Raw genomic sequence first — 17,778 nt, 5'->3', positions numbered from 1 at the left:
TGAAATGGTGATAGCACATTGGACAAAAGGAGAGAGAAAGGACCGAAGGGAGAAGAAGGGAGACTTGAAAAAGGATATTTTAATTTTGGAAAAATTGAGAACGTGTTAAGGTTGTATGAGGGATTTTTCATGTTAGGCAGCCCTTAAGGGTCCATCTAGCCTGTCTCGCTAAAGCTGCTGTGTGAGAGCTGGGTTGAGAGGAGGAGATCCTCAGCTGCTACCCTGACTGTCAGAGGCATAACTGTTACAGTGGGACTAGCTGTCTTACTCAGTAGTCCGTCCCATTCCTACCCCTGTCTTCCCATTCCCTGCTGTGTACCTAAGCCTGCCAACTCCCCTGAACCTATCAGGAATATTCAGAAGTACACCCAAACTCATCAGGACTTTCCTGAAATCTCCCAACATTTGTTTTTGAGGAGTCTGTATCTCTCTTATCAGAATGTATATACTCTTTTAGGACATTCAGTAATATTATTTGGTGCCTGCCTTATAAGGCCCTGTTCTGGGCATTATGCTGATATGATGATCTAGTCTCAAATCCTCCTTCCCTGAAAGAGGTAGGTGATAGTTACACACCATGTAGAATAGTACTGTAAGATACTTTTCTGGTGAAATTTTGTGAGTATGTAGAAGAGGGAAAAAAAAACACACTAGATTTAGGAGAATCCGGAAAAATTTTAAGAAGAAAATGACATTTGAGGCTAGAGCTTTAAGGATTTATATATTTTAGGAGTAGTGAGTGAACATGGGTAGAGGCAGTCATTCCAGAAGGAACCACATGAGCAACAGCACAGAGAAAGGAAAGCAAAATAACTAGGTCACTTAGTTTCTCTGAAGCATAGAATATAATATGAAAGTGTTTAATATAAGCAAAGGGAAGTCTTTAAAGGTTTACAAAAAATAGTGATTACTAGATTAGATCTGTGTTTCATTCAGTATTATAGATCTAATGCAGGTCTGTGCTTAGCACACATCTGTCACTCAGGAGAAACTTTTTTTACTCAACTGTTGAACCTCAAAGGGTAGGGAGTACCTGAGCAGGTTGGCTTGTAATAACTTTTGAATTTGTTGGAACTCTAGCCATGCAAAAGCTGGAACCAAGCTTTGAGAAAGAAAGAAAGAAAATCACCCCCTGAGTGATTCTTAACTGGTCCCTTGCCTCTGGCCATCTACATAACCAGCTTGAAACTGGGTCTGGGGGCGCCTGGGTGGCTCAGTTGGTTAAGCGACTGCCTTCGGCTCAGGTCATGATCCTGGAGTCCCGGGATCGAGTCCCACATCAGGCTCCCTGCTCAGCAGGGAGTCTGCTTCTCCCTCTGACCCTCCTCCCTCTCATGTTCTCTGTCTCTCATTCTCTCTCTCGCAAATAAATAAAATCTTAAAAAAAAAAAAAATTGAAACTGGGTCTGAAGCCAGTAGGAATACTGCATTGTGTCCTGGAAGAATTGAGGACTGAAAGGCAGACCTGCTAAAAGGTCGTATTAGCTAGGGCAGGGGGACTGAGTGGAGTGTAAATTAATATGTCAGTTTTCACCCAGTTTCTATGGAGGGTCTAAAACTTGTTTATTAAATTCTTCAGATATAATGGACCACGCAGCTTAGAAGAATAACTGGAGAGACAGCTCTCTTTCCTGGGCTTGTCTTTAAGTAGGAGCCCTTTGTCAGTGGGGCTGTGCAGATTGCTGTCTAGAGTACATCTTGGGAAGGGTCATGGACATTCCAGACCTCAGCAGGTTCCAGCATTCTGGGCTGGAATGACAGGGAGGCTGAGTGGCCATGTGGTCCTGTCTAGGAAGGCTTTGCTGACTCCTGTGTTAATGTTAGACATCGGTCTATGTGATAGTTATTTTTATAAGTCAATTTGGCTAGGCTCTGGTACCCAGTTTTTCAATTAAATGTTAATCTAGGTGTTATTCTGTAGGTATTTTGTAGATGTGGCTAATATAAAAAATCTCTTGATTTTAAGTGTGGGAGACTATCCTGGTTAATCTGGATAGGTCATCCAGTCAGTTGAAAGACCTTTAAACCTAATCAGGGTGCCTGGCTGGCTCAGTCAGTAGAGCACGCAACTCCTCATCTTGGGGTCATGAGTTTGAACCCCATGTTGGGGGTAGAGATTACTTAATAAATAAAAAATAAATTAAAATGGGTCACCTGGGTGGCTCAGTCAGTTAAGCATCAGCCTTCGGCTCAGGTCATGATTCCAGGGTTCTGGGATTGAGTCCTGCATCAGGCTCTTTGGTCAGTGGGGGGCCTGCTTCTCCCTCTGCCTGCCACTCCCCCAGCTTGTGCGCTCACACTCTCTCTTTCTCTCTCTGACAAATAAATAAATAAAATCTTTAAAAATAAATAATAAATTAAATAAACCTAATCAAATCAGAGAACTAATTGTAAGTAATACAGAATCAATTCAGGAACCCATCCTTAAGGTTCTGATCTTCCAGGACCACTTTTTTTTTTTATTTTTATTTTTTAACTAGGCTCCATGCTCAGTGTGGGGCTTGAACTCACAACCCTGCAATCAAGAGTTGCATGCTCTACCAACTGAGCGAGCCAGGAGCCCCTCTCCTGGACTAGTTCTGGCAGCAGTTTTTATATCATAGAAACAGAACTGCTATGAGCCATATAGAATAAGGATTTATTATTTAATTGTGGAAACTGGTAGAGCAGTTATGCATGCTGTTGCTTCTGTGTCTAGTGTTCAGAGTGAGATTGCTATCAGTCAGCCAGACCAACAGTCAGAGAGGAAAGCTGGATGTGGACAAACAGGGACCCACAAGGACAAACTGGAACCCACATCTATCTCTCACAACCTTCAGCCTCATTGTGTGGGTGACCTGTAGGAGAAGCTGGCATCCTTCACCACAGAGCTACTCAGTACTTGGCTCAGGACTCAAGAGAAGCTGAAGGAAGATATCTGATAGGGTCTGGAGGATCTGTAAGTCTGGATACCATTGCATGCCTGTTAGGTGAGCTAGCATATCAGTGATATCATGAGCAAGTTGCCACAGTACGTGGCACCATCCACAGACCTTTAGAACATTACAATTGTGGCTGTAGCTTTACTTCTGCCTTTTAAATGTCACATAAAATATCTCTGTGGCCTTCACTACCTCAGAACCATTCAGAGAAGAGAATTTTGCATAACCTAATTCCAGCCCAGCTTAGGTAATACATACAAAGCCAATATACCATGTGTATGTATTTCTATAAAACAGTAACTTTCCATGGTTTTCTATCACCTAAGAAACAAAATCCAAATGCTTTTTTTTTTTTTTTTTAAACACGGGGCTTGAACTCACAATCCTGAGATCAAGACCTGAACTGAAATCAAGAGTCGGATGCTTAACCAACTAAGCCACCCAGGAACCCCAATCCAAATGCTTTAATATGACATGTAAGCATCATAGAAGGCTTTTCAGGATCAGACCTCTGGCTGCCTCTACAGCTTGAACCTTTATCATTGTATCCTGGAACTTTTTTCACACCTCTTTGCCTTTGTTGATACTAGCCCTTCAATTAAAATATCTTCTTCCTACTTTGCCTGCCTAGCAAGTTTCTCCTCATCTTTCAGAGCCAACCTCCAGCTTCATCCATCCCTGTGAAACCTTACCATATTCTTGCTGTCTTAGACAGCTCACTGCATCCTCTTCTGTACCAGCTCCCTGCATTATTATGTATACCACATTATACTATAAAATGTTTTTTAACATGTAGTCTTGCCTACTAGATTGTGAGCTCCTAAGGGCAACATCCATTTAGTTCAACTGGGTCCCTATTTACCAAGCACAGTACTTGGCCTGTGATAATAACAATAACAGTTATCAATTAATGAGTGCCTAATGTATGACAAGTACCATGCAACATACTTCGAGTAATTTCTAATCATCCTAATAATTCTGTAGTAGGTAGGCAATATGATCAATCTCCACATTTGTTGAATAAAATTAATTAATGAATATATTATCTAAGATTAAAAATTGCGATCATTTTCTAACATTCTTTTAAGGCAGTGGAACTTTTCTTTACGTGAAATTTTATGTAGAAGCCTAAGACATAAAACATAGAACATGAGGTTATTCTCATTCAGGTTTCCTGTAGTTTTCTGAAGCACCTCTACAAAACTCTGGAACTTTGAAGTACAATACTTCGTTTCATAAGAAGGAAACTGGCATGAAGAAGGATTGTGCCGTATGTAGTGGCAAGATGAAATCTGGAACCCTGACTTTCAGCCCAGTGCTACACCAAGCTGCCTTTTAACTTTGATTGAGTTCACTATTAAGTCAATGGTATCATTACAGAATATAAGTTGTCCATAGTCTTAATATACTGAATATGCTAGAGATACAGGAGATGATTCTGTGTTATATACCTCTACCTTTACCTGTAATGTAACCTGAGACCTACTTCCTTTATTTATTTTTAAGTAGTTCTATGCCCAATGGGGGCTTGAACTCACAACCACAAAATCAATACTCACATGCTCTACCGACTGAGCCAGCCAGCCACCCGAGATCTACTTCCTTTAGAATAAAGATCAAAATCCTTAACCTGGCCTAAACCTCTGTAAGCTTCATCTTGCACCTCTCCTCATCTTGTTTTGTGTGCTTCATCCGTATGGAGCACCTTTAGTTCCTCACCCTCACCAACCTGCCTCAAGGTCTTGGTACTTACTGTTTTCTCTGCCAGAATGCCCATCTCAGTTTCTCCACCCCTTTCGCCTGGCTAACTCCTGCTCGTCCTTCAAGTCTAAGCTTAAAGGAAAGTTTCCCATCATCTTCCAGCCTGGGCAAGGTCTCTTGTTATACAGTTCCATAGTATTCTGTGCTTGCCATTCATTTATTGTACACTTAGAATAATTACACTGTACACTTCATGCAACTTTCATGTCCATTTTATTCACTGCTGTATCCCCAGTGTTTGGCACATGGTAGGTATTCAGTGAATGTAAGCTATAGACTGTCACTCCTAGAGGAGTGAATTGATTGCTTTTAACATGGACAAAAATAATTTCCTTTTGTTTTTCGGTCAGTACAATGAGAAGCAGCCCTTAGAACTCTAAAGAACTCGGGGCGCCTGGGTGGCTCAGATGGTTAAGCGTCTGCCTTCGGCTCAGGTCATGATCCCAGGGTCCTGGGATCGAGTCCCGCATCAGGCTCTCTGCTCCTTGGGAGCCTGCTTCTCCCTCTGCCTCTCTCTCTCTCTCTGTCTCTCATGAATAAATAAATAAAATCTCTAAAAAAAAAGAACTCTAAAGAACTCTTCCAGCTCTGGAAGCCTCTGTCTGCTACTTTGAGTCTAGGGCTTTCACTTCAATACAACTGCTTTTCCTGGTTGGGGCCTGAGCCCCAACAGTGCTATAGCCTCTCTGCTGCAGGCCAACCTTTGGTTTGGAACTCCTTATGCACACCTGATGATAACAGCCTGTCACTTCTACCACTTACAGTGCCACCAAGATGAGGCATTTGGGGTGGTCTGGCAAGGAAGTGCCTTCCTATAAAATAGCTACCAGGTAGTTATGCAACAGGTGCTTGCCCCAGAATCTGTCCCATTAGACAGATTCTCTAGTTTATTTTAAACTGTAATGATTAGGCATGCAGCTGCCAAGGAGTGGACACCAGGTCTGTGCCCACTGTCTCCCTTCCCCACTTTCTTCCTACATTTCCCACTCCTTCCCCTGCCCTCCCAACACTGCCCACCCCGAGGAACTGCCCAGAGCTCCTCGGATGACCAGGTGGTTATTCTGCTGGGAAACAGAAGAGTACTTCTTGTGTAAAAAGTATGCCTTCCAAGGTCAAGCACCACCTAAATGATGATGATGTCACTGGTTCTGTGAAAAGTGAAAGGAGAAGTCTTTTGGAAGATGATTCAGATGAAGAAGTGGACTTTTTTCTAAGGGGACCATCTGGGCCAGGATTTGGACCTAGAAATGATGAAATTAAGCATGTTCAGAATGAAGTGGATGAAATTATTGATGTCATGCAAGAAAATATTACAAAGATAAAAGAATCCTATTAGGTCATTTAATTCTCTCCATCCTCTATGTGATATAGAAAGCTTATTGGATAATGCAGCTGCTTTTAGCAACAGGTCCAAACAACTTTGAAGGAAATGTAGTGGCATGGATGCAAAATAAAAGCCATCATGGCTTTGGCTGCTGTTATCCTTCTGCTGGTGATTAGCATTCTTATAGTCGTGAAATACCATACTTGATTTGGTGACAGAGATCTTCATTATACAAAATCTGGGACAACAATAAGAAAAGACTGCTGCAGGGGCACCTGGGTGGCTCAGTCAGTTAAGTAAGCATCTGCCTTCGGCTCGGATCGTGATCCCAGAGTCCTGGGATCGAGCCCCACATCAGGATCCCTGCTCAGCAGGGAATCTGCTTCTCCCTCTCCCTCTGCCCCTGCTTGTGTGCTCTTTCTCTTGCTCTCTCTCTCAAATAAATAAATAAAATCTTCACAAAAAAAAAAAAAGAAAAGACTGCTGCATAATTTAAATGAAACCTATGTATATAACTTTCAAAAATTCTTTTTCAAGAAGCTGAGGCAGGTATCACTTCAAAGTGGAGCATTGAGAATGTTGTTATCTTCTCCCCTTCTAACAAAAGGGAACTTTTATTTATTTTTTAAAGATTTTATTTATTTATTTGAGAGAGAGCACGAAACAGAGGGGGGCAGAGGGAGAGGGAGAAGCAGACTCCCCACTGAGCAGGAAGCCCTATATAGGGCTCTCAGTCCTAGGACCCTGGGATCATGACCTGAGCCAAAGGCAGACACTTAACCAACTGAGCCACCCAGGTGTCCCAAAAGGGAACTTCTATTTTTTTTAAACATTTTTTTTTAGATTTTATTTATTTGACAGAGAGAGACAGCAAGAGAGGGAACACAAGCAGGGGGAGTGGGAGAGGGAGAAGCAGGCTTCCCGCTGAGCAGGGAGTCCGAAAAGGGGCTCGATCCCAGGACCCTGGGATCGTGACCTGAGCCAAAGGCAGACACTTAATGACTGAGCCACCCAGGCGCCCCCAAAAGGGAACTTTTAAATAATTATGTTTAAGGCAAAGATAACTAGCCTAGGGACGCCTGGGTGGCTCAGTCAGTTAAGCCTCTGACTCCTGATTTCGACTCAGGTCATGATCTCAGGGTCGTGAGATCTGGCACTGCATCAGGCTCCATGCTTGCCATGTTTGCCACTGCTTAAGATTTTCTCTCTCCCTGGCCCTTTGTTCCCCACCCCCACTCCCCCACCCCCATTCCTGCTGATGCATGCAAGTGTGCATGTGCTCTAAAATCAATGTAAAAAAAGATGTACAGGGACACCTGGGTGGCTCAGTCAGTTAAGTGTCTGCCTTCGGCTCAGGTCATGAGCCCGGGGTCCTGGGATTGAGCCCCACATTGGGCTCCTTGCTCGGTAGGGAGTCTGCTTCTCCCTATGCTTGCCACTCCCCCTGCTTGTGCTCTCTCTCTTTCTCTCTGACAAATAAATAAAATCTTTTAAAAAATAATAAAGAAGGATGTACAAATGGCTAAATAAGCACATGAAAAGATTCTCAACGTCATTAGTCACTAGAGAAATGCAAATTTAAACCACAGTGAAATACTACTTCACACCCACTAGAATGGCTATAATCAAAAAGATAGAAAAGGCAAATCTATAGAGACAAAAGGCAGGTTGCTGATTGCCTGAAACTGAGGGTGAGAAAGGGGAACTGATTGGTTGTATTGTCATGTAAGATTTTATTCAAATGATAGAAATGTTCTATAACTGGATTGTGGTAGTAGTTGTACAGCTGTACAAATTTTCTAAAAACAATTCAGTTGTACACCTAAAATAGGTAAATTTTATGATATATAAATTATACTTCAATAAACAAACTGATGGTTGCCAGAAGGGAGGTGGGTAGAGGGATGGGTGAAATGGGTGATGTGGATTAAAGAGTACACTCATCATGATGAGCACTGAGTAATGTATAGAACTGTTGAATCACTATATTGTACACCTGAAACTGATATAACACTATATGTTAACTATACTGGAATTAAAAAAAAAAAATTTTTTTTAAATTATGCTTCCGGGGGGCACCCGGTGGCTCAGTTGGTTAAGTGTCAACTCTTGATTTCAGCTCAGGTCATGCTCTCAGGATCCAGAGATCTAGCCCCTGCATCGGGCTCCGCACTCAGCAGGGAGTCTGCTTAAGATTCTCTCTCTCCCTCTGCCCCTCCCCTCCCTTGCGTGCTTTCTCTAAAATAAATAAGTAAATCTTTGGGATGCCTGGATGGCTTAGTCAGTTAAGTGTCTGCCTTCAGCTCAGGTCATGATCCCAGAGTCCTGGGATCAAGTCCCACATCGGGCTCCTTGCTCTGCGGGGAGCCTGCTTCTCCCTCTGCCTGCCACCCCCCCTCCTTGTGCACGCTCTTTCTCTCTCTCCTCTGGTGCTCTCTCTGGCAAATAAATAAATAAATAATCGTTAAATAAATAAATAAAAAGGAGAGACAGAGAAAGTCACATGCTCTACCAACTGAGACAGCCAAGTGCCCCAGAAATTGCTGCCCATAAGCTGTATTGCAGCAAAGATCAGACCTCTCTTGTTAACCTCTTCATCTGTCACAATGCTTGTTTTACCATCACAAGGCCATTAATCAGTGTTGTAGACAACACGTTTGCAGTGGTAGATCCCTAAGTATATTGACTTCCAGAAATCATTTTTCAAAAGGAATTTTCTCTTCATTAGATTGCATTATGTGCATTTGGAAAAGAACAGATCAGAATAAAATCACAAGCATATAATCTATACCATCTTTTACAGTATTCTGGGAGACATTCTGTTTCAGTATGATTTAAAATGGGTGAAGGGGCAGCCACCTGGCTCAGTCAGAAAAGCATTAAATTCTTGATCTCAGGGTTGTGAGTTCAAGCCTCATGTTGGGTCTAGAGATTACTTAAATAAATAAATTAAATAAATAAATAAATGTAAAAAAAAAGAAAAAGTGTTTAAAAATAAAATAAAAGGGGCGCCTGGGTGGCTCAGTCGTTAAGCATCTGCCTTCGGCTCAGGTCATAATCCCAGGGTCCTGGGATCGAGCCCCACATCGGGCTCCTTGCTCCGCCAAGAGCCTGCTTCTCCCTCTCCCACTCCCCCTGCTTGTGTTCTCTCTCTAGCTGTCTCTCTCTCTGTCAAATAAATAAATAAAATCTTTTAAAAAAATTGTTATAATTATTTCACCTATTGGTTTTGTTCCTTGCCTTAAAAATTGATATTCCTGTTTTTAAGATCATAAAAACATGCTTTATTTCTCTCAAAATTTTAAACATTACAAATTCAAATTCTAAAATCTGTAGCTTTTTAAAAAACATGTCTATAAAAATAACCCAAATATATTCTTTATGTTCCTGATGGCTCTATTGTCTTAGGTTTCCTAGACTTTTGTATCTTTGTCCATTATCTGTTCCACTTTTCCAAGATCTTCTTTTCTTCTCCATATTTCTTTTTTTAATAATAGACCATTTTAATGGCATTTTAAAAATTCTTTCTGTGTTAGAAGAAAGGAAGAAAAAACCTGTGGGAGCTTTTCAAAGGTATGATAGACTGTTAAATTTTTTTTATACCATTTGTCTGAGCTCTTATTTTTATCATTGGAAGGATTCCCACAAGTTTTTCATATATTTTATTTTTTATTGTAATGGATTTTTCTGTGGTTGGCAAATTATGTTTTTAAAACAATTTTAAGGGGTGCCTGGGTGGCTCAGTCAGTTAAGCGTCTGCCTTCGGCTCAGGTCATGATCCCAGGGTCCTGGGATCGAGCCCTGCATCGCTTCTCCCTCTGCCTCTGCCTGCAGCTCCCCTTGCAGTTCCAGCTTGGCCAGCTGAGCTTCCCAGGCACCCTATTTTTTCAAACTCTTAGGTTATTACTTTCCTGTGTATATAATATAAATTGACCTCAGCTATAAAAATAAGAATAATATATCTACCTTGTGAGGTAGTTATGAGGATTAATATAGGTAGAATGTGTTGAATGATTCAAGGAATTTGTAAACCAAGGGACTGAACAGGAGAGTGTAACTTTCCAAATTGGTTAGATCAAGGGAGAGGATTATCAGGGTGTGGACTTCATTTTTTTTTTTAAGATTTTATTTATTTATTTATTTGAGAGAGAAAGAGAGCATGAGTGGGGGAGGGGAGGCAGAGGGATCAGCAGACTCCCCACTGAGCTGGGAGCCCAATGCCAATGTGGGGCTCCATCCCAGAACTGTGGGATCATGACCTGAGCCCAACGCTTTAACCGACTGAGCCACCCAGGCGCCCCTAGGGTGTGGACTTCAGATGAAACCCTGGCACCACAAAGTAACCACATTCACATTTGTAAAATTCTATTTCCTCAAGAACTTCTTAGTACTCAAGAATCTAAAAATTGGGAAGTACTTTCGACTTTCTTCATCCTAATTGTATACATTAGTTGGCTTGTGGGGGCAGGGGAGCAGGTTATGAGTGTGGGGTCCTAAGTCTGACAGCTCTGTTGCTGTTAGAGAAGCATGTTGTTCCCCTCTCCCAATCTCCCAAAAGAGTGGAAGCCCAGGGTCGTGCACCTTAACTTACTTGATAAATTATTTCTAGGGTATCTAGATCTCATGAGAATAATTTTCCTTAAAACTGTAAGCCAGTCAAAGCAAAGTAACACAACACAGAAGAAAGATGACAACCAATAGCTATGATTGGAATCTCTATTTTTCTACCTGCTTCTCCCCTTCTCTCCTTCAGCTGTCTATTTTTATTAAATAAAATGACCTTGGACATTATAAGCATGGCATTTCTTTTTTTTTTTTTAAGATTTTATTTATTTATTTGACAGAGAGAGAGCACAAGCAGGGGGAGCCGCAGAGAGAGGGAGAAACAGGCTCCCCACTGAGCAGGGAGCCCAATGTGGGGCTCAATCCCAGGACCCCGGGATCATGACCTGACCTGAAGACAGACGCTCAACCTACTGAGCCACCCAGGCGCCCCTAAGCATGGCATTTCTTAAGGCTAAAATCAAAATGGCAAACTAAAATAGACAGCAACTAAGCAGAGCTTTAATTTGACCTAATTCGTTCATTTGTTTGTTTATTCAACAGCTATTTATTAAACATATTCTCTGTATGAGGTATAATGCTAAGTGCTAAGGCTATAAAGATAAATCTCTGCCTTCAGGGAACTCCCAGTCTAGCGGGAGAAAGAGCCAAGTAAGTAGGCTATTACTTACTGGATGATAACTTATCTGATAGAGGTGGGCACCCAGTGCTGTGGGAGCATAAACTTGGGTTGTCAGTGAAGGTTTCCTGGAGGAAGTATATCTGGGGAAAGTCTGATGAATACATGAAAGTAGGGAGTTAGTGAGTATTCATAGATTTTTACTTCATTTTCTATGAAAATGGACTAATAATACATGCCAAATCCTGGAGGAAAGCATGGCTGAAGTATGATCTGCAGGAAGTAGGGCAGTTGGAGTAAAAGCAGGAAAATGTTAGTTATAAGAACTGTGAGGGGCACCTGGGTGGCTCAGTCAGTTAAGCGACCTACTCTTGATTTTGGTTCAGGTCATGATCTCAGGGTCCTGGGATCAAGCCCCATGTTATTCTACACTCAGCGGGGAGTCTGCTTCAGGATTCTCTCACTCTGCCCTTCCCCCTGCTCATGCTCTCATGCTCTCTCTCTGTCTCTAAAATAAATAAATCTTTTAAAAAAAAATTGTGAGTAGGAGTTTGTAATAGAATAGAAGAAGATGACTTGTCAGTGATTTGATGGTTCACCTAAAGGCCTGATAAAGTGTGAGGTAAGGTTTCTATAAAAAGAAGGCCTTTTCTGTGGTAGGATCAGAACTGGTATCCATCATCTTGGTCTCCCAGAGTAGGAGACCAGTGGGGATCATGGCTTTGACCCTTATAAACTTTTTAATGCCTACTACCTAATAATAGGATAGAACCCATGTTACTTGATTGTGAGCCCCTTCTCTCTTATTGTTTTTGCAGGCACCCTAGAATACATTTCCACACAGGCCTTGTGGATGCCCATCTCTACTGCTTGAAAAAATACGTTGTGGACTTCCTAATGGAAAATAAGTAAGAATGAGGGAGGTGGAGTCAAACTCACAGTGTTTAAGCTACCTTGGTTCTTATTTAACAGTTTTAAACCTCGATAATGTTAGATAGCTGGTTCATATAAATAACAGTTGATTCTTGCCTTTGTTTTAAAAAAAATGAAATCGTGTTATCTAAATACTCCTATTTTGTCTGTATCACAGAGTCCCCTGCTTGTATTTTTGGGGCCTATATTATAATAAACCAACAAAATATTCTTGTAAAACTAATATAGTAACCTATGATGCCTCTTTCTGCACAGTTGCAGGCTCTTCTTACTTCATTCTGCAACGTTGAGCTCCCTAGCTCTAGTGCTATTTTGTTTCCAAGCAGGTGTTCTTCCCCTAGGCAATTATCCTATAGGTGGGCCCTCTTAGCAAAGGTTCAGAGTAAACTTACCCAAGAAGAGGGAGAAAAAAGTTTCCCTCCAATTTTGGAAAAGTCCACTTCACTGAGTGGTCTTTCATGAATGCAGAGAAACAAAATTTGATACTTTCTCTGATTTTCTTTGAGAACAGAATTGTGAACCTTAAATACTTTCCACAGATCTGTCTGACAGATCCCAGGACTTGGATTTCCAGAGAAAAAAACTCCTCTGAGGTTGATCTCAAGGATTTTTTATAGTAAATGCAATTAGAGTCCTCAGAGGAACAGGTAGGGAAAGATTTAATAACTGCGTGGTTAGGAAGAGGAGCAGCTAGTCTCCCTTGATGGCTGCTGAGTAAGTTTCTACCTTGAATAGCACTGATGGACTGGAAAGCAAGTAGGCTGGTGCCGCAGCAGCAAGTTCCTCAGACCAGCTGTGGAAGAGAGTCTGAGAACCTGAGTTTAAATGCTAGAGCATGGCTTTGGCTGATAGACTTGGATATATACAGGAATATTATAATAGGGGAAGAGGAAGTGTTCCTTTGTGCCCAGTCTATTTCTTGTAACATCCTAACCCTCACCCTTGACTACACCTGCTAAACCTCCCCACCCCCCAGGAGACCCGTGTAGAGCCAATGGTAAAAAATCATTTGGACTCCTGGAAAACTTTTCCAAGGATTATTTCTCTATTTCCCTACCCTAGGACACCCTGTTGCCCTGCTCCCCTCTGACTTACTATTCTGTTTTATCGTTCAGTCAACAAATATTTATTAAGTGCCTGTGATGAGGCAGGCATTGTGCTAGGTCAACCGCAGGATCAATGGTAAATAAGCAGACATGGGCCCTGCCTTCAGGAAATTTGCAGCTTAAGCTCCAGGGTAGATTGCAGAGACTTTGCTTTTTAAATAGCAAGGAAACTTACGCCAAGATTAGACAGTAATTCAGTCTTTTCCAGTCACCAGTCCGGGCTATCTGTATTCCACAGATGAAGTTAACTCAGGGTACCTGGGTGACTCAGATGGTTAAGCGTCTGCCTTAGGCTCGGGTCATGATCCCAGGGTCCTGGGATCGAGCCCCGCATCGGGCTCCCTGCTCCGCGGGGAGCCTGCTTCTCCCTCTGCCTCTCTCTCTCTCTGTCTCATGAATAAATAAATTAAAACTTAAAAAAAAAAAAATGAAGTTAACTCTTGGCCTTTAAGAGCATGTTTTTTATTCTCAAGTGAAAATGAAGCCCTGTGAAGTAGGCCCTGTGATGTGTTGGGAGAGAACGCTGTAGTGGTAGGAATTTTTTTTTTTTTTTAACTACTTACTAGGGCAAACTTCACACAAAGCCAAAAGTAGAGAAAGTAACGTAATGAACTCCCCGTATCCATCGCACAGTTTCGACAAGTATCAGTTCATGGCCAGTCTTGTTTTATATGTGCCACCACCCATCTCTCCACTGTCATGCTAGATTATTTTTAAAGCAAGTCATCTTGATGTAATTTCATCTGTAATTATTTCAGTTGTTATTATCTATAAATATCTGCATATGTATCTGTAAAATATAAAGTCTTTTTATCTTTTAAACAAATACCTCAATGCCATTATCACTCCTTAAAAAACAAAAAACAAAAAACTAACATGCTCCTTCGTACTACCAAATGGGATTTTAGCTTTTGGTGCCTGGATATGTAGACAGTTTTGCATCAGAGCTAGCTTCATCCTAGCTGCTATAGCTCCTTTGTAACTCATTAGGCCACCAGGGAGCTGTTCCCACACCTGGCTCCTGTAGCGCAGTGGTATGTGCCTTGAGGACAAGCCTTAATTTGGTGATTCTGTGGCTCGTGGCCAGAAGCTCTGCCAAATGGGACTTTCCCAGAGCCTGCTGCAATAGAGAATGACACAGAGCCTCAGCTCAAACTACCTCCCCATCTCAGGATCTGTTAAAGAGACCCTTATCTCTTCATTCCTCCCCATCCCCCCCCCCCGCCCCATCTACCTGTCAGAGTCACTGGGACTAAAGGCATTATATTGAAAAGTGATAAATTTCAATGTGTTAGAAAAAGTATAAAGGTACAACAGGACAAATTAGAATGGTACTCGAGAGATTCTTTATTCCTAGCTGGATGGAATAGTGGAGGTCTTGTCTCAAAGTTGTGGGAGATGGGCCTGAATAGGTTGGTGGGGGCAGCATGTAGAAGGCTTTGAAAGCTTAACAGGGAGATACAGATCTTCAAACAGAATAGTCCCTTTTGGAATGAGCCGTGGTACAACCTGGCAGGAGAACATAGACCATGCTGGATGGGAAAGAGACTCCTTCAAGGTAAGTAGGAAGCTTATAATTATCTGGTTATGAAATGATGAATCCTTGAGGGATGGAAGGCAAGAGGTAAACCTGGTAGGCACAGCTTCAAGAAAGGACACTTTAGCAATCTCCTGCTGTCTTTCACCTGTGAAAGTCAACAGTTTTGCCCTGTGTTTGGGGGGGGGGGCGGGGAGTGTTGTTTTTCAGTTGTTTACATGTTAATGTCTTCCACCCAAATTCTTTTGAGATTAGATACCTACCTGGATTGCTAATGCATTCGATATATGCTTGGTGAATGGGATGGGAAGAGATGTGATGATAGTTCAGACAGCAGAAGTAATGTGATAGATCAGTAACATCAGTAGTGGAAGAAGAGATGAGGGTTTCTATAGTTGACCAAGTAGAAAAGCTATAGAGAAAGCTGTAGAGAAAAGAAAACCTGCACTCTCTTTGACAAGAGAAGTTTAGTAACTGAGCTGTGTGAACTTGGATGGATGTCCACTTTTCTGAACCTCACTTTTCTCATCTGAAAATTAGGGATAATAGTACCTGGCCCATATGGTTGTTGAAAATACTTGTAAAGAACTGAGAGCAGGAGGGGCGCCTGGGTGGCTCAGTCGTTAAGCAACTGCCTTCGGCTCAGGTCATGATCCCAGGGTCCTGGGATCAAGCCCCGCATCGGGCTCCCTGCTCAGCGGGGAGCCTGCTTCTCCTTCTCCCACTCCCCCTGCTTGTGTTCCCTCTCTCCCTGTGTCTCTCTCTGTCAAATAAATAAATAAAACCTTTAAAAAAAAAAAAAGAACTGAGAGCAGGAGAGCCTCGGTGGCTCAGTTGGTTAAGTGTCCAACTCTTGATCTCAGCTCAAGCCCTGATCTCAGGATCATGAGGTCAAGCTCCGTGTTGGGCTCCACACCCACTTTAAAAAATAAAAATCAAATTAAAAAAAGCTGAGAGCAGCAGTTGGTGCACAGTAAGAACTCGAATTAACTTTTTTTTTAAAGATTTTATTTATTTGACACAGAGAGAGAGAGAGTGAGCACAAGCAGGGGGAGTGGCAGACAGAGGGAGAGGGAGAAGCAGCCTCCCCACAGAGAAGGGGGAGCCCGATGTGGGGCTCGATCCCAGGACTCTGGGATCATGACCTGAGCGGAAGGCAGTCGTTTAACCAACTGAGCCACCCAGGCGCCCAAAACTCGAATTAACTTTTAATTGATCACCTACTCAGGCACTCTGTTCCTAGGTGGTAAAGATAAAAACATGAAGTTTCTGCTTCAGGTTCCTCGCAGTTTAGAGTGAGGGGGACAGGTTAAACAAATTATTACAATAAAATATGGTAAGTAGTGTTAGAGTATAGTAGAGTAGTATAATAGTATAATGAAAGCATAAGGGAATTTGGGGGGTTGATGAAAATACTCCATATCTTGATTGGGGGTAGTGGTTACAGTGGTATACATTTGACAAAACTCATTATACGGCACATTGAAAATAGATGTATTTTATTAAATATACACCACATTTCAAAGAATTGTTTTTAAATTTTTAAAAAATGAGTTGGACTTACCATAATTTTTTAAAAACTCAACAGACATTTAATAAATACCCAAATATATTCTTATTGGATTGACATAAGCCTAAACAATCTCTCCAGCCTGTAAGACGTGAACATGTTTTTCTTTCTCAAGCCATAAGCACCAACATTGAAAATTTATTCTCATAGCCGTTTTCAGTATTTTTGTTTAAAGGAAAATGGTATCACAGGATACTGTATGCCAAATCCTAGCTTTAAAGTCAGTACCTTTTAGGGGTGCCTGGGTGGCTCATTCGGTTAAGTGTCTGCCTTCAGCTCAGGTCATGATCCCAGGACCAAGCCCTGCATCGGGCTCCCTGCTCAGGGGGAAGCCTCCTTCTCCCTTTCACTCTCCCTCTGTGCTCTCTCTCTCTCAGATAAAGAAATAAAATACTGAAAAAAAAAAGTCAGTGCCTTTTAATCTAAAATAATTTCCTGTTTACTATTCCATATTGTATCTATTTACTTTGAAGGAAAAAAAAAAACTGAAAACAAAGCAGAGTTAACTTAGCAATCACCTTATCCTCCCAATTACAGCTCCGCTGCGAGAGCTGAGAGAAGAGGCAAGAAAACCTAAGTCCTTAATATTCTGCTCTGCAGACTTGAGTTTCCTGTTCTACCTCTTTCCTAACTAATATTTTGAAGGACTGACTTGAAGTGGAAGACATTTAGAGGATTTGCTCTTGTGATTTGCTTACAAAGACAGAAAAGCCAGAATGCAAAAGAAGCCAAATGTTTCCCTTTGTCATGGACATCATTTTTAGGCCTTCCCTGGAAGCTTGTAGCCACAAGGAGGACCTGATCAGAGACCAAGGCAAAATGCTAAAAATATCAGATTTCAGTAGAACTAATAATCATATGTTTTTTCAAAGGTTGGATTTTTAATGGTAGTAATATTAATAATAGAAAAACATATTTGGAGTTCATTACAATGCCAAATCAGGAAAGCTCTACTTTCTAGGTCCAAAAATCAGAAGAAGAAATTATTGGGCGCCTGGGTTGCTCAGTTCGTTAAGCGACTGCCTTCGGCTCAGGTCATGATCCTGGAGTCCCTGGATCGAGTCCCGCATCGGGCTCCCTGCTCTGCGGGGAGCCTGCTTCTCCCTCTCCCACTCCCCCTGCTTGTGTTCCCCCTCTCGCTGTGTCTCTCTCTGTCAAATAAATAAATAAAATCTTTAAAAAAAAAAAAAGAAGAAGAAATTATTGGCAGCTGTCTGGCCTAGAGGGAAGACAGTCATTTACACATTTACTCATTCACTTATTCAAATAAATATTTATTTAGCACTTCCTTCATGTCTATCTGTAGAGACAATAAGCAAAAAATTATAAATCCTGTGGAAAGTACTATGGTTACAGTAAACAGGGTACTAGTTACCATGGTATAGTGGATGGTATAGTGGAAAGAGTCATGGGCTTTGGGATAGATATGGAGTAAGTTTCAGCT

At 41.7% G+C, this 17,778-nt stretch overlaps 1 protein-coding gene and 1 pseudogene across 5 annotated transcripts in view; both read left to right on the top strand.

Annotated features, from left to right (window-relative positions):
* Nucleotides 1–6,487, top strand: part of LOC145721258 (vesicle-associated membrane protein 4 pseudogene) — a 41,845-nt pseudogene extending 35,358 nt beyond the window's left edge. Inside the window, exon 2 of the transcript XR_014144853.1 lies at nucleotides 5,065–6,487. The product of XR_014144853.1 is annotated as a vesicle-associated membrane protein 4 pseudogene (transcript). The remainder of the gene's footprint in view (nucleotides 1–5,064) is intronic.
* The window catches only part of EIF2B3 (eukaryotic translation initiation factor 2B subunit gamma), a 125,980-nt gene that overhangs the window by 76,857 nt on the left and 31,345 nt on the right, over nucleotides 1–17,778 (top strand). For 3 of the 4 annotated variants that reach the window (XM_081818357.1, XM_081818356.1, XM_081818358.1), the window contains exon 6: nucleotides 12,007–12,096. The exons of the other annotated variant lie outside the window; for it this stretch is intronic. In XM_081818357.1, coding sequence (XP_081674483.1) covers nucleotides 12,007–12,096 — 90 coding nt within the window. The remainder of the gene's footprint in view (nucleotides 1–12,006; nucleotides 12,097–17,778) is intronic. 4 annotated transcript variants of the gene reach the window in all.

The sequence above is a fragment of the Leptonychotes weddellii genome, chromosome 4, assembly GCF_054177405.1.
Source record: "Leptonychotes weddellii isolate Sample4059 chromosome 4, ASM5417740v2, whole genome shotgun sequence".
NCBI lineage: Eukaryota > Metazoa > Chordata > Mammalia > Carnivora > Phocidae > Leptonychotes > Leptonychotes weddellii.
Note: the sequence above shows the minus strand (reverse complement) of the source record. Positions and strands in the feature narration are given on the sequence as shown.